The 24,881-nt window shown below is 39.7% G+C and overlaps 1 protein-coding gene across 1 annotated transcript in view; it reads left to right on the top strand.

Annotated features, from left to right (window-relative positions):
- The window catches only part of LOC126195387 (protein piccolo), a 645,505-nt gene that overhangs the window by 544,720 nt on the left and 75,904 nt on the right, over nt 1–24,881 (top strand). The window contains exon 9 of the mRNA XM_049933978.1: nt 6,921–7,247. Within this exon, the coding sequence (XP_049789935.1) occupies nt 6,921–7,247 (327 nt within the window). The remainder of the gene's footprint in view (nt 1–6,920; nt 7,248–24,881) is intronic.

Raw genomic sequence — 24,881 nt, 5'->3', positions numbered from 1 at the left:
TTGACCAGGGATGAAAAAATTATAGATTTAAAAATGTCAGCGTGGCTCGAACCAGCCTCGTCTACGACCCTTTTGTTACTCGCGAACGCTAACTAGTTGACCACAATGACTTCTCACGGACAATACCTTCGCACAGATATATCAGTTACATAATAGACGCGTAAAACTTCTCTCGCGATTTTCTCGAAATTGCCAGAGTAGTGCACCTTACAACTGCATATTATGTTGTTTTTAATGGTGTACTAAAGGTGTTCAGGGTTTAAAGTAAATCCGTGATCTCAACGTTGTGGCCTCCCTTGTAAGATTTTCTTTCGGTATCGTTTCAGTTGGTGACGTCCTGTTGCAAAATATTACTCTACAGTTGCTTAAAAAGATTCAATGTGAAGTTTGTCTATAAAAATGCTAAAAGTTAAAAACATTAATATTAGTTTTAATTTCAGTTAGCAGAATTACAAGAATTTTGGCAAATTTACAGATATTTTTTAAATAACAGGAAATGTGTCACAATTTTTTTTAAAAAAAAATTGTTCAAATGGCTCTGAGCACTATGGGACTCAACATCTTAGGTCATAAGTCCCCTAGAACTTAGAACTACTTAAACCTAACTAACCTAAGGACATCACACACACCCATGCCCGAGGCAGGATTCGAACCTGCGACCGTAGCAGTCCCGCGGTTCCGGACTGCAGCGCCAGAACCGCACGGCCACCGCGGCCGGCTTTTTTTAAAATTTCACATTTTTTAAATCTGGAGTACAACCTATCGAAACATGACGTCTTCTCCCGAATCTACAGCGAAAGACAATCTTACTAGGAACGTACAGTACTGTATATTTTTGTCGTGTTTATAATAGCGCAAACCTTGTGTTCCTGAAGAAGCATGAATTTGGAAGTGTAAATACGCAGAGTAAGTGCACTTACAGTTGAATAAAATGTGTCTACAGTACTTTCAAACTAATCTACTGGAAATATAGCGGTTTTAGCATATTAGTAGCCGCTGCAATAAAATATATATTTTGTAACTAAAGGCGGCACTTGTTTGTCACTATAAAGTTCAGTAAGTTGCTTTTAATGTTTTGTGCTTATGGCTTTGTAGATAAAAAGTTGGTGAGTCGTTTGTAGTGATCGGCAGCCTCTGTCACCCTGCACGGGGACGGAAGCCACATACGTGCGGGCCGAAGCGCTGTGAAGCAGACCGCAGGCCTGATTGCTGTGTGCAGCGTTGGCTGTCGAAGCCGGAGGCGTGTGGGGGATGCAGACATGAATAATCGGGTGCGGGGTTTGAGGGTAGCTGGGGGGAGGTCTTCCGACAGCTGGTGCGCGTGTGCCCACAGATGGCGTCACTTCCTGCGTCACGTGACCGGAAGCCTGCCGTCTGCACGCGACCGCGGCTGCGGCCGCTACTGTGCGCTGCGGCTCTACCGGTAAAAGCGCCCGCGACACCTGCTCTGATTCCGGCACGGGCTGCACCTGGCCGCGTACGTGTGCGCGTGTGCAGGCTTCCCTCATTCTTAAGCGTGAAGCTTAACAAAATTATTTCGTCACTTTCAGGCGATTAATTTAAAGCTGGCAGTAACACTCGCCACCTAATGTAGCAAGCAAGATATGTGCCTTCTTCATATAGAATTACTTTCTTGTCTATCACCCGTCAGATTTCGAAATAGATGGAATATCAGGTGAGGACTCGGATATGCATTTAAAGCGACGGCAAGTAGAAGCCGAAAAAAGATTTTAAAAATAAACCAGAGAGGCGTTTCAGCAACTTAATTTTGCCCTGACTATGCTTTTTTTTACATCTCGGAAATCATACACCAACGAAACAAGCCTCATTTATGTGAGCCATCGCTGTGGTAGCTGTTCGTCTGTTAAGAGATGCCGTGCCAACAAATAATCCTACAGAAATTCTATCGAGATTTAGTTCGGGAGGTCTGTGTCTGCTGTGTGTGTGTGTGTGTGTGTGTGTGTGTGTGTGTGTGTGTTGGAAAAGATACATAACAATCTCTCTGCCTCCTCAAATCCAACTAACCATCACAATCACTTCTGAAGCACCACAAATGGCTCCAGTTGTAATAATAATACAAAAATAATAATCTAATAATAATTTGCTTGCAGTGGAAAGTGTATCGCTCTAAGACAACTTACAAGAAATTGCAGTTAAGAAAAATACACATCTGAATAATACGCGTCCGAAAATTACATGGGCCGAAATTTTCTCTGCAAGCGGACAGGTCTAAGCCCATTCACTGTGTCAGGAAAATGAAAAGTAACCTGCAATAAACATAGTTCGCAATTTTGTTGAAACCCTTGCCATTTTCGAAATTCTTGTTTTTTTTTTCCTCCCTCATTATCCGGAAGTTAGCTGAGAAATTTGGAAACGGCAATATGTAAAAACTACAAACGCTTTACTATAATGTTTTCTTTTAGGAGAGGGGTTGGGGGCGTCATAACCCTTGCCGTGCCACAGCTTAGATCTGCTCCTGCATTTCACTTCGCCTGCGGAAAAGGTATGCTCGGCCATTTTGTTGCCAGCCGGCATCGTAATGTGCTCAGCAGTATGAAACATGCCATCACTTTGAAAAATATAATTTGAAATTTATTACGGAAAATACAGATGGTATTAGTTTCCTTTCGCTGATAGTTTGGCTTACGTCCCAGCCGTCCAAAGCTTTGGGTGGTTTAGCCACTCTTTAAGGGGAGTTAGAACGGATTTTTTTTTAACATTTTCGGATTTTTATCTCGTTATAAAATTTGCAATTTTCCGAATAAAAGATCTATATATCACTTATAAACTCACATGTGAAATATTTTAAAACGAAGTGTTTTTAAGAAACTTGGGTTTCATGGTAATCGATTTTTGAATAAAGGGAACCATTGTGATCCACATGTGGCGTGTGAAGTTACAGACAATGAAATACAGGCAAACTTGTCAGTATCTAGAGAAACACCGGGAACACCCATTAGTGCTTCGAAGATTATAATAAAACTTCGTGATGCACCATTTTCTCAAAACGAAATTGATGTAAATGGTAGGTTCGGTTACATTCTGATAGATTTACACATTCTAACAAGGGTGTTAGGTGAATGTGTGTGTTTGTACGATATGTGGAGGGCCAGTTAGTTTACATGAAGACAGTGAGGTATCAAATGGACTAGCCAGGAAACTTATCATTAATTGTGCCAGCTGTAAATATACTCATTCATTTTATGGAATTCTGATAAGTGTAAAGATAATTATTTTGAAGTAAATGTCAGGTGGTTTTATGGACTGAGAGCTATTGGCAAAGGACACACTGCAGCAGAAACAATGTGTGCCGTGATGAATATGCCACACCCACCTTGTAAAATGGACAAGTATGAAGAATTTATCGGAGCTGCTGTGGAAACTGCTGCATGAGAGTCAATGAAATGTGCTGCAAACGAATCTTTTGGAATAAATGATGGTATGACTGACATACCAGTAGCTTTTGATGGCACTTGGCAGAAGCACGGCTACAGTTCTAAGAACTGTGTTGCCACCATGACCAGTGTGGATACTGGAAAGGTAACACATTTCCAGATTGTAATCAAACATTTGTTATAAGTGTAAATCAGGGAATGAAGAAGGGCATATTTGTGAGAGACATTATGAAGGAACATGTGGAGGTATGGAGGCATCTGCAGCTATTTAAATTTTTATTCAATCTGTGAATGAAAGGGGAGTGTGTTACACTAAGTTCTTAGGTGATGGAGACTCAAAAGCATATAACAGTGTAGGAGCCGCTCAGCCTTATGGTGAAAAGATTATCACAAAACTGCAATGTGTTGGTCATGTCCAGAAGAGGATGGGAACCAGGTTGAGGAAGTTGAAACAAAGTTTGAGAGACAAGAAACTTTCTGATGATAAAACCACAAGAGAGAGGCTGACAGACAAACTGATTGATAGAAATAATACTAAGGATTTGTAGAAAATGAAGCAAGTAGTATGGGCAACCTTCTTCCACAGACTGTCAATTGATGAAAAACCGGTACACCACATTTGCCCTCCTGGACCTGATTCATGGTGCAATTATCACAATGCCCATTCATCAAACAGTTCATACAGTCATAAACATTCAATCCAGCAGCAGTCATGGATGTCATAAAACCTATTTACAGAGACCTGCAAATCCTGAATTACTGAAGAAGTGTCTGTGTGGTCACACTCAAAATCCCAATGAGTCGTTCAGTAATCTTATATGTACTCGCTTACCAAAAAATGTTTTTGTTGGAATGAGGACACTAATGTGGGGGGGCCAGTGACGCTGTTATTGCTTTTAATGATGGCAACATCAGTAGGATGAAAATGCTACAGCATATAGGAATTAATCCTGGAGAATACTGCATCAGAGAACTTGAACGGATTTTATGTTGATGTGCATAACAGAAAGTGCGCATTAGATGTGTTTGTATGTCTCATTTGAAGAAAACTGTCCAGTAAGTAGTTAAATGTTGGAAAATGTGCCATGAAAGTAATTGAAAATTAATAAATGTGGTCAAGGTTTTTAGACAACAACTGAAAAGGAAAACTAACATTTGCGTGTGATTCAAATGAGAAATACAACATCCAGTACACATATTGTAACATTTAATGTGCTCAGCTAAAATTACATTTCTTGTGAAGGCAGGTCTTTGGTGGAATTCGAACCCCAGTTAGATGGGGATTTGATCAAAAAGCTTGTTTCAAATACATATGTACAGACAAGGATAATACTTCATATCGAAATTAGTGGTATCTCATAAAGAGACATTCACAGTTATCTCTTAAACAGTTCATTCCTTATTTACTGGAACACTTTTTCTTCTACTATTGTATACTTTCACCCATGTTCATTTTTGTTACTAATTATGATACACCCTGTGTGCAAATTTTGCACGTGGGCGCCACTTAGCACCCCAAGCAGCCACCATTCTCTCTTGAGCCTTAAATTGGCCTCGAGTACTGTCAACATGTGCCTCTTAGGCAGTAGCTCAACTTTCACTTATGAGTAATGCCATAACTGCTGAATGGCACAAAGACACACAACAGTGAAAAATGCATGATTAACAAGCAGTTTTGCAGTCTGATTTATCTTGAGAGCTGTAAACAGATCAGGACTTAGAGTAAATTTCTGCACTACACAAAGGAAGTGACTAAAGTGTGTTTGCTGTATCTGTGGCTCTTCTGTTCTGGGTTGGTGTTTGTAATTTGTTATTGTTGATTATAGCCAGTCGTGTGAAACATACCGTAGCCACTGATAGTCACTCAGTCTTATAATAATCTTGGTTATCACAAATATTGGCTGTTTTTGCCAGAATGCCACAATTTCCTAGGTTGTTCGGTTGAGATGGGCAAAACTTCCAAGTGCTTCAAGTGACATGAGCAGCAAAAATGTTTACTATAACTTTTCTCTTAAGATTTTTCTACTTTTCTGTAATATAGTATGATTTCCACAGTGGTGGTTAAGATGGGACCTAATAACTCAGCTTAAATTGCAGAAACAAAATACCATCTTCATATTTTTTTTACACAAAACATATTACAAATGAGCGATGTGATTGGCTACGCACATCCATTTTATCATTTATCATGTTCACTTCCCCTAATTCATTACACGAACCGTTACTGGCAACACCAAGCAACAAAGAAGCAGTGGACAGTGTAAGTGCACATTTTATCAAGTAGACCATTCATACTACACTTCCGAATTCAGCCGGTTCGTAGACTTTCGAGGTCTCGGCATCAAGGATGCGACATGGTCAGGTAAACTTACTCCATCGGACGCTGAGAAGAATGTGATTGCTATGTGAAAAGTTGTGGAAGCAAACTGATGTATGTCATATCATGACACAGTGGTATTCTTGGGCCAGCCATTATGTTCAGTTAATACAATTCTACAATGCCCTATTGAAGGGAGACCTTTTGCTACTTGTAGGATCAAATGCAAAGTTGTGTGTTTTCTTGCAAAGAAGTTATTGAGAAACTCAAAATGGGTGCATCTCACTAAATGAATAGTGTTTTTAAGTGATCATTTTTTGCTATGATTCTTACTCTGTTTGTTCACTCTGCAACCAATTAAAGCTCCCAGTTCTGGCAAGACTTCTTTCTAAACTGTTGCACATATTATAACCTACATTCTGTTATGAAAAGCACACTGCCTGTGGGAATGTTGAACACCTCTACCACCCATCGACTTTCACCCACGACGACATTAAAACAGTGGACATAAATAGCTCATATAAATCCATCTGCATAAAATATGTACCAGTTCAAGAGTTAAGTTTATTCTCACAGCATCACATTTGTTCTGACTTCAGGCCAAGCTAGAGGTAAGTGTGTCATCACAAGTAAGATTTCATTTTCACATTTGTTGCTTTCACCAACTCGAAAAAGTGTCGATTCCAGCTTATGTAGACTACAGCCTTCACTACAAGTCAGTCTGTCATCACAACATGTATTGCAGAGTACAGTATAGAAGCAAAATAAATGCCGTCAGCATTTTTTTGCATTCATATGATGCCACATGTCGCTTCATCATGACGTAAGGGCCAAATCTGATAACTGGTATTGATAGGTTCAGTTGGCTCCCGCAATATTATTTGTGATCGAGATCTGAGGTAGAATTTTTTCTGTAGTGGGTAGATTGCTGTGGTCGTTAGTGGCCAACTTGGTGACATCGTGCAAGATGGTGCTAGCATTATGTTTCAATATTGAGGGCTCATCAGTGAAGATCTGCTGATGCACCAAAAGATGTGTGTTAATATAAAGCACTTACTGTTGAACACAATAATGTACGTGCTGTTTGCGTGACCAATGCATTCATGTTGCAACAAACCAGTATAATAAACTTGTGAACTACATTACAATATGTAAATAAACCTAGTTTAAAATGGGCATAGTTTGTGAAATACCCTTCTTTTGTCTAGGTCTGCCTGCAGTCACGAAAGCAGCGGGTCCTGTAGGCAGCGGCCACTTGTTAGGGTCTCCGTCAGTGGGTGGCGCTGCGCCACATTCCGGAAAACAGCACCACCGGCCTGGAGTGCCGCTGCCCGGTGGTCACACGGTACCTGGACCGGGTCCAGGGCCCGGCCCGGGGCCCGGACCTGGAGGGCCGCCCCCGCCCACTGCTGTTGCACCTGCTGCCCCCGGCCCACAACCACCGCCTCACTCGCAGCCTCCTGCCACTCAGCAGCAGGACCGTTCCTTTGCCGCCGCCCTGCGAAAGCTCGCCAAACAAGCTGTACCGCCCTCTGGTATGTTCAGAACTTTAATTAAAATGTGTAATTGAGACAGACGGGTGTTGATTTCATGATAGTATGCTTACCTGTAAGCTTTATTTTTCACCCAAATCACAACAAACAAAGAATAAATTGAGTTACTACTTAGTAGTGTAGTCAGTTTCTGTTTTAGTTTGATATTAATAAGGTGTTCAGAGTCTGGCATTAAACAAGAAATTCTTATTTTCCTTCATATGCATCTGCAGAGCTTTTATCACTTGCTTGACCTCATTTTGCTTTCTACGTTTGTTAGAAATGCATAGGGAGAGTGGTGCTCATTAAGTGCCCAATACTATTTGAATGTGATATTTGTGATCATTTCTACTGCAGCCTCATGTTTAGTAATGTTATACATCTACACTATCTCCATGAAGTATACAAATCTCCACAAAATTTTTCTACATCTACACACATAATCCACTAGCCATTGTGTGGTGCATGAAGGAAAGTACATTGACCATTATTAGACGTTTCCTTTCCTTTTCCACTTGCAAATAGAGGGAGGGAAAAATGACTGAATGTGTACCTCCGTATGATCCCAGATTTCCCTCATGTTATCTTTGTGGTCCTTAGACGAAATGTACATTAGTGACAGTAGAATTGTTTTGCCATCAACTTCAAATGCTGCTTCTCTAAAGTTTCTCAATAGTGTTTCATGGGGAAAAAAGAGAAACATTGTCTTCCTTTCAGCAATTCTCATTTGGTTTCCCAAAGCACCTGTGTAAAATTTGCCTTTTGATTGAACCTACTGCTAACAAATCTAGCAGCCTGTAACCTCTCCCTCACTTATCGACCTTAATGACAGTGAAAAATTAAACCGCGTGTACCTAATGGGAATTTTGGAAAAGCAATCGTCACCGAAGTTAATCTGTCGGTAAAGAGGGAGGAAAGGGTTACATCTAAATGAAAGGAAAAATGCAAATGAAACTGGTGGAAATTAATTTTGAAAAGGGGTAAAGTTAATAAAGAAAGTAAATGTGCGGCCGTTACGTCAACAATTAACTAGCGGTAATTAGATATTTGAGATTTGGGGGAAATCACGGTCGCCTGTCCTAAGGACAATTACTATAGTAACTGAAAAAGAAAGGTTATTACACATATAATTAGCACTAGAAGCGTGGCAACTGAAGGTTGACACGTGTAGTGTGAAAACTGAAAGTTTGTCAGAAGTAATAAATTTCGCTACACTCTGACTTAATTTAGCAAAAGAATTAATAAAACCGGAAAATCGAAAGTTAATTTAGTGACTGAAGTTAATAGTGAGCTTTCTTTCTGAAGCACATCGAAATCCAGCAGAATACGGTTAGTCTTGGACTACCTCAACAATCATTTCAAAAGCAACTTGACTCTACGCAATTTAGAAACAAGAGATTTAACTTTGAACTTGAATTAAATGATTCTGAATAATTAACAATAGTAAAATTTAGTACGTACCAAGCTGAGCCGCAGTTACAGGTAAGCTAAAATATGCTAACAAAACTCGCACTCTTAATTTGTGCTTGTGTAATCTAACTATTGTAGCCAGCTATGCTTTAACTGCACTTGGAAACTAAAGTAATGAAATGCAATGATAGTACTTTAATGCTGGCGTCTGAATTTCAACGACACTCGGTTTCATTTTGGAAAAGGAAGGGACCCTGCTTGGTAATGCAATTGGGACAATGAGCAACAAAGGTTCATGCTGAGTTGCTGTAATTTTGCGAGGCAAATGGAACAATTTGAAAAGCTGAGGTCTGCCATACAGTTCTGAAACTTTACGTGCTTTTAGTCTTCCTTGTTAGTTGATTGAAGGTTTGAAGCCGTCGATCGAGGAGGTGGCGACGGTCACTCATTGTCGGCCGTCGCTGTTGCAGAAGCTGGATGTTGGCGCGCCTTCTTCTCGACACGGTCACCAAACGAAACGGGCTCTTGATGTGCGCCGGCTAATGCTTCCCGTCCGCGACACCGTGCCAGAAACTAACATAGCAAGTCGAGCGCAATTACATGCTGCTAAACCCCGAAAGCGCGGCAACTCGCGGGAGCGTCACACCACACACCTGCTCCACTCGCTACTCCAGCCAGACCCCAACTGCCCTGCCCGCGCTCCACGCGGCAGAGTTAACACTACCCAAGATCCTACACACTTTGATTCTTCACACGACCTATCGATGTAATCGTTCGATAGCAGTTTTCCCTAGGCAAGACCCAGCGTAAAAATACAAATAATATTTACGAAACAAACCAATTATACACCGACATAAATGCATATATATATATATATATATATATATATATATATATATATATATATATATATATATATATATATATATATATATAGTAAAACAATTACAATATATAAAGGCACAGAAATGTCATATATTCAGGTAACAAATTAAGGAAAAAACTTACAGTACAACAGATGGAAATAGGAGGATATGCATTTCCGGCGTTACAAGCCCACCTCTGAATTGCTTTTGATGCCTTCCATTAATCAAACCTGTTGGGGATTAGTGTTCTACACATGGTCTCATTTACATGTGAGCTAAACTTTCCTAAAATTCTCCCAGTAAACTGGAGCTGACCATTCATCTTCCCTACTGCCATCCTTATATGCTCATTCCATTTTGTATCACTTTTCATTGTTAGGTCTAGGTATTTAAGTGATTTGACTGTGTCTTGAAGCACATTACCATTACTGTATTTGAACATTACAGAATTGATTTTTGTAATCACCTGCATTATCTTACCTTCTTCAACTAAAACCAGTCCATTGTGGAAGAAATGTGTGTGATTTGTGGGTGCTATAAAACTGTACATTCCAGTCAGAATATAAAAGTTGTTAGAAAAATGGCCGGAGACCTTACATAAACTGAGATTCTTATTCACTGTTAAATTCTGCAATCCAGAGAGAAAAATTTTAATTCTGCTTTTCTCAGTAATGCTCATTTGTGTCTCAAAATTTTTTTATTGCTTTTACAATGATATTAAATAAGACATCCTAAATGTAATTAAAGTTGACCAATCCATACATACTTGCATATTACTGTTTACAGACCTCATTTGACATGCACACTCTAATCTTATGTGACTGATCAGCTAGTACTAAGCCATTATTCAAGAGTTTTTCAATTTCTAACAGTAATAGAAGCCAGACAGAGCTAACTAATTGTAGCATTATATTAAAAATGTTTTAAAGGTCAGAGCAGCAAAAAATGAATGGTTGTGACATGAATATGATGAATTGAAAGCGTGCAAGCCTCACGTGATGATTTTAACTGTGGAAAATCCAGGCTAGAATAATAACAATATTATGAAAAAGATAGATTGCTACTCGTCATATAGAGGAGATTTGTTGCAGACATGCACAGCAAAAAGACCGCTGTACATCTGAGCTTTTGGCCGTAATGCGGTGTTCTAAATTAAACACACACACACACACACGATATATTGCAAAACGACTTCCCACCTGTGTAATTGAAGAGAGCTTGTTTTGGTAGGAAGGATGCAGATGCCACAGGCTGTGAGCAGTCAGTGAAGTGAAGCATGTTGCGTTGGGCAGCATATTCAGCAACTAGGTGATCTAGCTGTCTCTTGGCTGCATTTTGTCTGATGCCATTCATGCCAACAGACAGCTTGTTGGATGTCATGTCCATGTAGAAAGCAGCATAGTGGTTGCAGCTTAGTTTTTAGCTCACATGACTGCTTTCACAAGTTGATAGTGTAGGTGATGCCTGCAACTGGACTGGAGTAGTTGATGGGAAGATGTGTGGAACAGGTCTTGCATCTAGGTGTGTTGCAGGGATATGAGCGTGAGGTAAGGAGTTGGGAGCAGGGATGGAGTAGGGGTGGGCAAGGATATTGCATAGATATATTGGATGGCAGAACACCGCTGTGGGAGGGCATGAAGGGTAGTGGGTATTCAGGCCACAAGGAGAAGTAATCAAAACCTGGATGGAGCGTGTGATTCAGTTGCTATAGTCCTGGATGGTACTGAACCACAAGGGTAGTGCTCCTTCTGTGGCCTACAGTGGGAGTGGAGATGGTAGGTGATTGGAGACACTGGGTATGGGAGCAGCCCTGGATCTATGATATTTAAGAACCGGTTCAAAAACTTGAGAGAGGTGCCACCCATCTTTTAAAAATATGTTCATTTTGTGGCGCATATCTTTCTAAAGAGTTTGATATACGAGGGCCGTTCAGAAAGTAACCTCCGGTTGATTTAAAAAAATACACCAAGTTAAATAAAAATATTTTAATATATACATCTTACAACTACATCTTTGCACTATTTTTCTACATAGTCTCCATAGCGATTGAGGCACTTATCGTATCTCTTCACAAGCTTTGAAATTCCTTCTGCATAAAAATCACCCGCTTGTGCCTGGAGCCAGCCTGTGACCGCATCTTTGAGCTCTTCGTCGTCATCAAACCGCTGTGACCCGAGCCATTTCTTCAAATGCATGAAGAGGTGATAATCACTTGGCGCCAGGTCTGGGCTGTAAGGGGGATGGTTGATAACGTCCCACTTGAAGGACTCAAGAAGGGCCGTTGTTCTGCGAGCAGAGTGAGGACGGGCGTTACCGTGCAAAAAAACGATACTGGAAGTCAGCATACCACGGCGTTTGTTCTGTATAGGCCGTCGTAACTTTTTTATTGTTTCACAGTACACGTCTTGATTAATGGTCGTACCACGTTCCATGAATTCAACCAACAATACCCCTTTGGCATCCCAAAACACCGTTGCCATCAGTTTTCTGGCAGAAAAATCTTGCTAGGCTTTTCTTGGTTTGGTAGGCGAATTTGAATGTGCCCACATCTTTGATTGTTCTTTTGTCTCAGGGTTCACGTACTTAATCCAGGTTTCGTCACCGGTCACGATTCTGTTTAACAATGGTTCTCCTTCATCCTCATAACGTGACAGAAAGTCTAATGCAGAGGCCATTCTTTGAGTTTTGTGGTGGTCGGTAAGAATTTTGGGCACCCATCGTGCACAGAACTTACGGTAACCCAATCTTGCTGTCACTATATCGTACAAGAGAGTCTTAGAAATCTGTGGAAAACCAGTAGACAACTCCGACATTGAGGAACGTCGATTTTCACGAACTTTTGCATCAACTGTCTGAACGAGTTCGTCAGTCACCAATGATGGTCTACCAACCCTCTCTTCATCATGAACATTTTCTCGTCCACTTTTAAATAAACGTACCCATTCACGGACAACTCCTTCTCTCATAACTCTTGGTCCGTACACGGCACAAAGCTCACGATGAATAGCTGCTGCAGAATATCCTTTGGCTGTAAAAAACCTTATGACAGCACGCACTTCACATTTGGCGGGGTTTTCTATTGCAGCACACATTTCAAACTGCCACAAAAACTAAACTAGCGCAGGTACGACGTTCACTCGACCACGGCTTGATGCCGACTGACCTGTTGAGTGCGTGAACGCACAGATGGCGTCGCTACTCCCCCCACAACCCGCACTGTGACCAATCGGAGGTTACTTTCTGAACCGCCCTCGTATAAGACATATATGTTCACAGTAATGTAAGCCGTGTTATTTGTTGTAAGTGTGCCAAAGTGCAGTGCTGTGCCTCTTCACACAGCATTCTTCTATCGCACATCAGTGTATTTTGCTGTGTGGAATTCAAACATGTATATTTTGTAATGGAAGTCATGAAACCTTTATTCAGGACAGTGAAAATTAAACTGCCCTGTGGTGCCTCTCCTGCCCCCTGTTGGCCAGTTTGACATTCTACCACCCTAATAAAAAACAGTCAATTAATGCTGATTGGGATTATTTGTGACTGGGGGAATAAGAACTCTTTAGAAAATTTGCACTGTTTATTGCCTCTTAGCTAATAACTTTTTCTTTTCTGTGACATAAAATTAAATATAGGAAACATAAAACCAGTAAAGACGAGAGACAAGCAGGACAGTACACATTTCTTCAATCTTTAGGTCCCAGCATTATTTCTCTCTAATCTTGCTACAGCTTTACTTTGCATGCTTTCCTGTCTGCGAAAGAATCTATTACCTCGTCAAAATTCGTCAACACGTTTTGCTACACAAAAAATCAAAATGTCATTGTCTAATACTCCAGAAGCTTTTAATACAAATCATCCCCAAAACTGATGTGGTTTCTCAATTTTAGTATTTCTATTTTGTCATTGTCTGCTAGATCAACCAAAATAGGCCTTCTAAATATTGGAGCAATTGTAACATATGCCAAATAAGTGAGACTGTTTTGACGCAATGGTCATTTTTATCTATGTCATTTACATAAATACCATGACAAATGTAATTCATGAAGTACTAATACCAATGCCTATTAGCCCTACTACAAGCAAAAAGTTTTAGGTTAGGAAATAGTTTCCTATTTCATTCATGTGCTCCAGTTTCTCAAGCACGAGATCGAGAACTAGTAGTAGTGTTAAAGTTTTATATAAATCTGGAATCGTCATAGTCTTCTAAATAATTTGTGTGATGTCCCTGTTGTTCTCCTTCCTCGTTGTAATAAACAATCTTGTTGTCACTAATTATGTAACTATTCCTACCATTGTCAAAACTTGTTCTCTGGTTAACTTAACTAACCCTTCCAAACTCACCAGTTTAGTTACCATGCATTTATTCTCTGGTTAGGCATTATTACTTATTCATACAACGTTTTTTTCCACATTTTTCTCAGAATAGAACTTAAAGGGAGGTGGAACGCACTATCCCGACAATGTTGCATTTGGTGACTTGGCTTCTCTGCATTTCAGGAACCACTGTAGCCATTGACATGAAAGTTTTACAGGACATTAAACGGTATGTTCTGAGTCTACTGAACTACAATAATTGCATTTTAGCCACTGTTTTTGGAAATACAATTTTTTAATTACACAGTTAAAATTTTGTGTACTTTTTTTTGTACATTATTACTCCCTGAAAATTTGAATACTCTACTCAGAAGTGGTTTATGAGATTTAGGGAAAAATGCAACAGAAAATGTAAATTTTCAGCAACGGCTTATAAAGTTTCAAAAGACTGTAACTCATTTAACTTACAGTTAATTTTATATTTTTAGTCACTCAGAAGCACCCTGCGCCATACTGTATATCATCCTCTTGATCTTTTTCCAAGATTTTTTCTTCTTTTCTTCTTTCTTGTCTCCATAGTGGCAAACAGTGCTGCAAACTCTACTTTACCAATGGAAACCTTGTCCATCCGCTCAAGTTCTCTACATCTACATCTACATCCATACTCCGCAAGCCACCTGACGGTGTGTGGCAGAGGGTACCCTGAGTACCTCTATCTGTTCTTTCTATTCCAGTCACATATTGTTCGTGGAAAGAAGGATTGTCGGTATGCTTCTGTGTGGGCTCTAATCTCTCTGATTTTATCCTCATGGTCTCTTCGCGAGATATACGTAGGAGGGAGCAATATACTTCTTGACTCTTCGGTGAAGGCATGTTCTCGAAACTTTAACAAAAGCACGTACCGAGCTACTGAGCGTCTCTCCTGCAGAGTCTTCCACTGGAGTTTATCTATCATCTCCGTAATGCTTTCGCGACTACTAAATGATCCTGTAACGAAGCGCGCTGCTCTCCGTTGGATCTTCTCTATCTCTTCAATCAACCCTATCTGGTATGGATCCCACACTGCTGAGCAGTATTCAAGCAGTGGGCGAACAAGCGTACTGTAACCTACTTCCTTTGTTTTCGGATTGCATTTGCTTAGGATTCTTCCAATGAATCTCAGTCTGGCATCTGCTTTACAGACGATCAACTTTATACGATCATTCCATTTTAAATCACTCCTAATGCGTACTCCTAGATAATTTATGGAATTAACTGCTTCCAGTTGCTGACCTGCTATTTTGTAGCTAAATGATAAGGGATCTATTTTTCTATGTATTCGCAGCACATTACACTTGTCTACATTGAGATTGCATTGCCATTCCCTGCACCATGTGTCAATTCGCTGCAGATCCTCCTGCATTTCAGTACAATTTTCCATAGTTACAACCTCTCGATACACTACAACATCATCTGCAAAAAGCCTCAGTGAACTTCTGATGTCATCCACAAGGTCATTTATGTATATTGTGAATAGCAACGGCCCTATGACACTCCCCTGCGGCACACCTGAAATCACTCTTACTTCGGATGACTTCTCTCCATTGAGAAAGACATGCTGCGTTCTGTTATCTAGGAACTCTTCAATCCAATCAAACAATTGGTACGATAGTCCATATGCTCTTACTTTGTTCATTAAACGACTGTGGGGAACTGTATCGAACGCCTTGCGGAAGTCAAGAAACACGGCATCTATCTGTGAACCCGTGTCTATGGCCCTCTGAGTCTCGTGGACGAATAGCGCGAGCTGGGTTTCACACGACCGTCTTTTTCGAAACCCATGCTGATTCCTACAGAGTAGATTTCTAGTCTCCAGAAAAGTCATAATACTCAAACATAATACGTGTCCCAAAATTCTACAACTGATCGACGTTAGAGATATAGGTCTATAGTTCTGCACATCTGTTCGACGTCCCTTCTTGAAAACGGGGATGACCTGTGCCCTTTTCCAATCCTTTGGAACGCTACGCTCTTCTAGAGATCTGCGGTACACCGCTGCAAGAAGGGGGGCAAGTTCCTTCGTGTACTCTGTGTAAAATCGAACTGGTATCCCATCAGGTCCAGCGGCCTTTCCTCTTTTGAGCGATTTTAATTGTTTCTTTATCCCTCTGTCGTCTGTTTCGATATCTACCATTTTGTCATCTGTACGACAATCTAGAGAAGGAACTACAGTGCAGTCTTCCTCTGTGAAACAGCTTTGGAAAAAGATATTTAGTATTTCGGCCTTTAGTCTGTCATCCTCTGTTTCAGTACCATTTTGGTCACAGTGTGTCTGGACATTTTGTTTTGATCCACCTACTGCTTTGGCATAAGACCAAAATTTCTTAGGATTTTCTGCCAAGTCAGTACATAGAACTTTCCTTTCGAATTCATTGAACGCCTCTCGCATAGCCCTCCTCACACTACATTTCGCTTCGCGTAATTTTTGTTTGTCTGCAAGGCTTTGGCTGTGTTTATGTTTGCTGTGAAGTTCCCTTTGCTTCCGCAGCAGTTTTCTAACTCAGTTGTTGTACCATGGTGGCTCTTTTCCATCTCTTACGATCTTGCTTGGCACATACTCATCTAACGCATATTGTACGATGGTTTTGAACTTTGTCCACTGATCCTCAACACTATCTGTACTTGAGACAAAACTTTTCTGTTGAGCCGTCAGGTAATCTGTAATCTGCTTTTTGTCACTTTCGCTAAACAGAAAAATCTTCCTACCCTTTTTAATATTTCTATTTACGGCTGAAATCATCGATGCAGTAAACGCTTTATGATCGCTGATTCCCTGTTCTGCGTTAACTGTTTCAAATAGTTCAGGTCTGTTTGTCATCAGAAGGTCTAATATGTTATCACCACGAGTCGGTTCTCTGTTTAACTGCTCAAGGTAGTTTTCAGATAAAGCACTTAAAAACATTTCACTGGATTCTTTGTCCCTGCCACCCGTTATGAACGTTTGAGTCTCCCAGTCTATATCCGGCAAATTAAAATCTCCACCCAAAACTATAACATGGTGGGGAAATCTACTCAAAATATTTTCCAAATTACCCTTCAGGTGCTCAGCCACAACAGCTGCTGAGCCAGGGGGCCTATAGAGACATCCAATTACCATGTCTGAGCCTGCTTTAACCATGACCTTCACCCAAATTATTTCGCATTTCGGATCTCCGTCAATTTCCTTCAATACTATTGCACTTCTCATCGCTATAAACACGCCTTCCCCTTCACTGTCCAGCCTGTCTCTGCGGTATACATTCCAATCTGAGTTTAGGATTTCATTACTGTTTATGGCTGGTTTCAGCCAACTTTCTGTCCCTAGTACTATATGGGCGTTGTGACTGTTTATTACTGAGAGCAGTTCTGGGACCTTTCTATAGACGCTCCTGCAGTTTACTATTAGCACATTAATATTGTTATTCCCTGTTGCATTTTGCCTACTCCTACCTTGCCGCGTCTCAGGAGGCGTCTTGTCGGGCCTAGGGAGGGAATTCTCTAACCTAAAAAAAACCCATGTGCACTCCACACGTACACCACTACCCTTGTAGCCGCTTCCGGCATGTAGTGCACACCTGACCTATTCAGGGGGACCCTACATATCTCCACCCGATAGCGGAGTTCGAGAAATTTGCACCCCAGATCTCCGCAGAATCGTCTGAGCCTCTGGTTTAAGTCTTCCGCTCGGCTCCAAACCAGAGGACCGCGATCGGTTCTGGGAACAATACTCTGATTCCACCCCGCGAGCGAGGCTTTCCGCCTTCACCAATTCCGCCAACCGCCTGTACAAACTGAGGATGACCTCTGAACCCAGACGGCAAGAGTCATTGGTGCCGACATGAGAAACAATTTGCAGTCGGGTGCACCCAGTGCTCTCTGATGCAGTTTGCTCCAGGATTAATTCCTATATGCTGTAGCACTTTCATCCTACTGATGTTGCTGTCATTAAAAGCAATAACAGCGTCACTGGCCCCCCCACATTAGTGTCCTCATTCCAACAAAAACATTTTTTGGTAAGCGAGTACATATAAGATTACTGAACGACTCATTGGGATTTTGAGTGTGACCACACAGACACTTCTTCAGTAACTGTTTGAGGAATGGGCATTGTGATAATTGCACCATGAATCAGGTCCAGGAGGGCAAATGTGGTGTACCGGTTTTTCATCAATTGACAGTCTGTGGAAGAAGGTTGCCCATACTGCTTGCTTCATTTTCTACAAATCCTCAGTATTATTTCTATCGATCATTTTGTCTGTCAGCCACTCTCTTGTGGTTTGACCATCAGAAAGTTTCTTGTCTCTCAAACTTTGTTTCAACTTCCTCAACCTGGTTCCCATCCTCTTCTGGACATGACCAACACATTGCAGTTTTGTGATAATCTTTTCACCATAAGGCTGAGCGGCTCCTACACTGTTATATGCTTTTGAGTCTCCATCACCTAAGAACTTAGTGTAACACACTCCCCTTTCATTCACAGATTGAATAAAAATTTAAATAGCTGCAGATGCCTCCATACCTCCACATGTTCCTTCATAATATCTCTCACAAATATGATCTTCTTCATTCCCTGATTTACACTTACAACAAATGTTTGATTAAAATCTGGAAATGTGTTACCTTTCCAGTATCCACACTGGTCATGGTGGCAACACAGTTCTTAGAACTGTAGCCGTGCTTCTGCCAAGTGCCATCAAAAGCTACTGGTATGTCAGTCATACCATCATTTATTCCAAAAGATTCGTTTGCGGCACCTTTCATTGACTCTCATGCAGCAGTTTCCACAGCAGCTCCGATAAATTCTTCATACTTGTCCATTTTACAAGGTGGGTGTGGCATATTCATCACGGCACACATTGTTTCTGCTGCAGTGTGTCCTTTGCCAATAGCTCTCAGTCCATAAAACCACCTGACATTTACTTCAAAATAATTATCTTTACTCTTATCAGAATTCCATAAAATGAATGAGTATATTTACAGCTGGCACAATTAATGATAAGTTTCCTGGCTAGTCCATTTGATACCTCACTGTCTTCATGTAAACTAACTGGCCCTCCACATATCGTACAAACACACACATTCACCTAACACCCTTGTTAGAATGTGTAAATCTATCAGAATGTAACCGAACCTACCATTTACATCAATTTCGTTTTGAGAAAATGGTGCATCACAAAGTTTTATTATGATCTTCGAAGCACTAATGGGTGTTCCCGGTGTTTCTCTAGATACTGACAAGTTTGTCTGTATTTCATTGTCTGTAACTTCCACGCCAGATGTGGATCACAATGGTTCCCTTTATTCAAAAATCGATTACCATGAAACCCATGTTTCTTAAAAACACTTCATTTTAAAATACTTCACATGTGTGTTTATAAGTGATATATAGATCTTTTATTTGGAAAATTGCAAATTTTATAACGAGATAAAAATCCGAAAGTGTTAAAAAAATTTTTTTTTACGTTCTAAGTCTCCTTAAGCGGCTGCTAACTGGGGACTGTACATCAGCAAAAATTTTCTGTAAAAATTTCATTGTCTTAGCTACATCAAGAAGATAATATATAATCTTTCTTGCCTGTTATTCCTGTTAGTAATTGATTTCCGCTCTGGTAACCTGAATTTCACTATTAATTAGATCAACACTTATCATTCGTACAGTCATTATACCACATAAACAAACAGCGATTGGCATTCAAGTGTTGGGGTTAATTCGGCTCAGCTCATATAGCCCCATTCCCTCTTGTCCTTGGGAAAGTTATTTATTTCTTGATGTGATTGGGACTCCTCTGGCAGTGACATGATGTACATACACACACATTGAAATATCAGCTTATGGTTTGTTCAGAAATCAACTTAGAATGTGTTCAAAAATTTTCAAAAACCAAGAGGGATGTATTTCAAATTCATACGAATAATCTATATACCAACATGTGCTTTGTGCTAGGTGCTTTGTTAAACAAGATTTTTTCCTTGAAGAAGATGAAATTACCGCCTGGAGCTGATACCGCCACTTGCATGGGAAATATGTTTCCATAAAAGTTTGGGATGGTAATTTTGGTCTGTTAAGACCTCAGTGAGACCCGTAGTATATTTTGATATGAATAGCTCATCACTACTGACGGGGCGACTGCAATTGCCAAGACCGTATGGGAGGGACTTCTTCGTGTGGAATGGGTGGCAGCTTTCGAAGTGAGGGTGTTGCTGGTGGTTGGTAGGTTTGATACAGATGGGAGGTACTGATGGAGAGGTGGATGTCAACATCGAGGAAGGTGGCTTGCTGAGAAGAGAAAGACCAGGTGAAGTGAGCGGCGTAGAATATCGATAGGGTGTCCTCATCCTCAGTCCAGATTTTGAAACTGTCATAAGTGAACCTGAACCAGGTGAGGGCTTTGGAGTTCTTGTGGTTAGGAAGTATTCCTGTAGATTGTCCATGAGTAGTTTTACATGGGATGATGCCATGCAGGTGCCCATTGCTGTTCCACAGATTTGATTGTAGATGATGCCATCAAAGGTGAAGTAATAATTGGTGAGGGTATACTTGGTCATCGTGACCAAAAAGGTGGTTGTAGGCTGGGAATCAATTGGGCACTGGGAAAGGTGTTCAGTAGTGGCAAGGCCAATGACATCAGGGAAGTCAGTGTAGAGGGAGGTGGCAGAATAGTGATGAGCAGGATGCAGTGGTAAAGAAACAGGAACTATGGAGTCTCTGGAGGCAGTGTTTGATGGTGTTTTTTGTATAGGAGGATTGGTTATGGGTAACCGGGTAAAGGTGTTGGTCTGTGAGAGCAGAAATTCTCTCGGCAGAGGCGCAGTAACCAGCCACAATGGGGTGTCCTGGGTGGTTGGGTTTATGGCCTTATGGCAGCACGTAGATGGTGGGAGTGTGGGAGGTGGTAGGGGTGAGGAGAGAGATAGAGTTCCTTGATAATTTCTTTGCAATAAATTGTACAATTTAGCATTTGATCGTTTAAGTAGATAATATGCTTTCTTCAAAATGGTATTGTAGAAAAGTAGCAACTGAACACACTGGCTGGCCCAAGATTACTGCTGTGTATCATGATGTGACACAGATTGGCTTGCTTCAGCAACTTTGCCTATAGCAACCACATTCTTCTAAGTGACCAGTGGAGTAAGTTTATCTGATGATGGAGTATACTTGAAGCTGAGATCTTTTGTCCAAGAGCTCAAATGTATAGCAGTCATTTTGTTGTACCCAATTGCGAGTCGTGTCTCATATACATGGTGAATAGCAGTCTCCTTTTCGTAATACTGACATGATGATTTTAACTCCACGAAAAAGATTAGAAGAAACTGCTGGTATACATAGAACAAAATGGTCTCAGCAAAGATAATAAAACAGTTTTTGATGTAACTGACAGGAAAGAGATGCAAGAGGGCTGTATTAGGAACATCTTTTCGGACGGACTGCATGTTGAGATTTCTAGAAATGATGATGTAGCAGATCCGCTTATGGAAGAAGAAATCAAGAAACCCATCTAAAACTCAAAAACCAATAAAAAAAACAGGGCCCTGTGGAAATCCAGTGGAACTCAGTATATGCCTTGATGAAGAAGGCATCAGAGTCTTACACAAACTTTTTTACAAAATTTATGATACATGTCATTACTCCACCTAGTAGCTATTATCAACTGTCATTCCGTTACCAAAAATGTGCAAAATAATCTCATGATCCATTCTTTAAAAATATTTCTGAAAGCCATTCATCAAAAGTTGTATGAAAATGTGTGAAGTTAGTTGGTTGGCAGCAATTTGGGTTGTGATAGAAAAGAAGCAATACAAGTTCTGTTGCAAAACTGAAATGATCAGGTTAAAAATCTCGGCCATCGATAGAGTACAACATCATAAACTTGGAAAATTCTCAAAAGAATGGACAAGGATCAGAAAGACAACAGCTATATAGTTAATTTACATCAGAATCAGAGACCACAGATTAAGTTTGATAATGAGGTCACTGACTTCATTAATATCTGTAGAGGAGTCTGATAAGGATGTGTTCTGTCATCCCAGTTATTCAATTTGTATCCAGGGATTATCTTTGATAGTGATACAATGAAAGACGTAAAGATTAGTGCAGTCTTCATCAACAACATTAGGTATGCTGGCATATAATATTGACTGCTGATAATTAAGATGATTTTTTACAGCTTGTCAACATAATAGGAGATTACAGCAGTAGTCTAGGTCTGAATATCAGCACCAAAAATGTGCAGTTTATGATTGTCACGAAACAGCCAGACTCTTTTACAAATGCAGATCTGTGACTCCTTAATATGTGGAATAGACAAGTTTGAGTACCTTGTAACACGGCACTGTGAAGAGTGGAGATAAGTCACATAGAAAATGCTAGTAATGCTTCCATAAAATTCAAGAAATTTCGTGCAAGTACAGACCTGGACATAAACCTTAGTTTGATTTGTAAATTGCTATAGCTGGTCTGTACTTCTGTACGGTTCTGGAGGATGGGCAACCAAATATGCCAACAACAAAGAAGCTCAAGGCCTTTTAAATGCAAATTTGCTTTTTAGTGCTTGAAACACTGTGATGAACAAGAATAACTAGCAAGAAAGTATTGCGACAGTACACAAACCACAGTAAATGTTAACGATGTTTAAAAGAAGAAACCCTGTTTACCTAAGACATACATTATGGAATACCAAATTATGTACTTACATGGAGAAGGGGAGGTCAAGGATAACGGAAGAAATGGGTGATGAAGGATATCTTGGTTAGGTAACATAAAGCAGTGGACATGACTTTCAAGTACAGAAAGCCACTACATACTGCAGTTCATAGAATAGAAAGTACAGAAAGCCACTACATACTGCAGTTCATAGAATAGAAATGCCCCGTGTGTTTGTCAGCATCCATTAATGAATGAGCAGGAAGAATACTAACTGTTATAGGTGATGTCTGTAAGCCATATTACATAAATTTCACTGTGAATACATTTTTACCAACATCTGTTCCTCATATATGTAAACGATCTTTCATCTAGTATACAACAAACAGAATTAGTTCTTTTTTTTTTTTTTTTTTGCAAACGATACTAGTATTTTAATCAGTCCAAGCATACACCTAAAAACAGAAGAAATAGTGAACAGAGTTCTTAAAAGTATCATTGACTATTTTCTGTGAATGGTCTCACCCACAATTTTAAAAAGTCACAACATATTAAGTTCTGCACATCTACAGGTTGTTATCTTCCCCTCCCACAATTTGTTGATGCCACTACTATTGTTGATGGTAAAGTCTCTCTTTCTCAAAAATATGAGAGGAGTAAGATTTACAATAAACTTTTTATTATTCTTATTTTCTTGTAGCTGCTCCAATTCTTCATGTAGAAGGGCTGGTTCTTGAATCTGAAAATTTTGACATTTTAGTTTCTCATGGTTCCAAATTGATGTTCTCTCACATTTTTCTATATCACTCTCTCTCTCTCTTGAATTTTCATGTTAACAAAGCCGAAATTACATTGTTCTTCCAAAATACAAAAACACCTCCATTCACATCGGAGGCATACCCACTACTACTTCACTCTGCGGTAATAACAATATTCCAAAGGGTTTACAATCTTTCGTGACAAATGAATTTCTAGTAGTTATGTTATTATTTTGTAAATGAATCCAGAAATAAACATAATAAATACTATCAAATTTTGTAATTAATAATGGAAATTTTAAGTGTGCCAAATATTTCATAATTTCAAAATTTTCTAAAAAAAAATAATTTTAACTGTACATATAGAGCTAATATATATCGATTGTTTCAAGCTAAATAAAGTAATTTCTTTTTATAGATTTTAGTTTGAAATATAACACATTGTGCACAAAATCATATGGAATTGTTTAGAAAAACTGGTGAGATAATATTGACCTGTTCAAAATTCAAAAATTAGTAGTGGCATCGACTTCTTCTGTTGAGAAAAAGTAATGCTAGAGGAGGGTGTCCCTTTGCAATGTACTACATCAATGATAAGTGTAACACTTGGTGAGGAAATAATAAATAGGGTGGAAACTTCGAAATTCTTAGGTGTCTGTATTGATGAGAATTTAAATTGGAAAAAAAAATGCGTTTTGGAACTCCTAAAAAAACTTCATTCATCTACATTTGTGCATAGAATCATTGTAAATGTTGGGGAGAGTTAGTTAACATATTTTGCATGTATTCATTCAATAGTGCCATATGGAATAATGTTCTGTGGTAACTTGTCTTTAAGAAAGTAAGTTTTCATTGCACAAAAATGTGTTGTAAGGATATGTGGTGTTCACCCCTGATCATCCTTTAGACACCTGTTTAAGGAGTAGGGCATTCTGACTATTGCTTCACGGTGCATTTATTCCCTCACGAAGTTCACTGTAAATAATCCATTACAGTTGAAAAGGAACAATGAGGTATATAATTATAGAGCCAGAAGGAAAAAATGACTTTCATTACTCCTCATTAAGCCTGTGTTTAGCACAAAAAGGGATGCACACTGCTGCAACAAAAATTTTTGATCACTTCCCCAGTGATATAAAATGTCTGACAGAAAGCAAAGTAAAATTTGATAACAAAATGAGAAAGTTTCTCCTTGACAGCTCCTGCTGTTCCACAAAAAAGTTTCTGTTACTGCAATGTGTAAAAGATGGTGGGTAGGAATTAGTAACTCATGTCTGTATGCCTTAGAAATACTTCAGAAGTGTTGCGAATTCAACCGTATGTACAAATTAATTTGTGATGTGAATGTAAAATGGCTCGTTCTACATCATTATGATATATTGTGCAAAATGATCCATGGAACATGTAACAGAACTAACTAACTAAAGGGATTAATACAGTAATACCACATGACAGCTGATACAGAATGAAACAATCATCAACAATATACCTAGCAGTCATGCAGATGTTCTTCACTTACAGCAAGTAAATCACACCTTGCACTTTAAAGTCAACTGGATTAATAATTGCTGCTTTTATTATCACAAATTCTTACATTATTCTCATGAGTGAATTCTCACATTTCTGCTAC

Source organism: Schistocerca nitens, chromosome 7 (genome assembly GCF_023898315.1).
Source record: "Schistocerca nitens isolate TAMUIC-IGC-003100 chromosome 7, iqSchNite1.1, whole genome shotgun sequence".
NCBI classification, from domain to species: domain Eukaryota; kingdom Metazoa; phylum Arthropoda; class Insecta; order Orthoptera; family Acrididae; genus Schistocerca; species Schistocerca nitens.
This window is presented reverse-complemented; position numbering and strand designations above follow the sequence as displayed.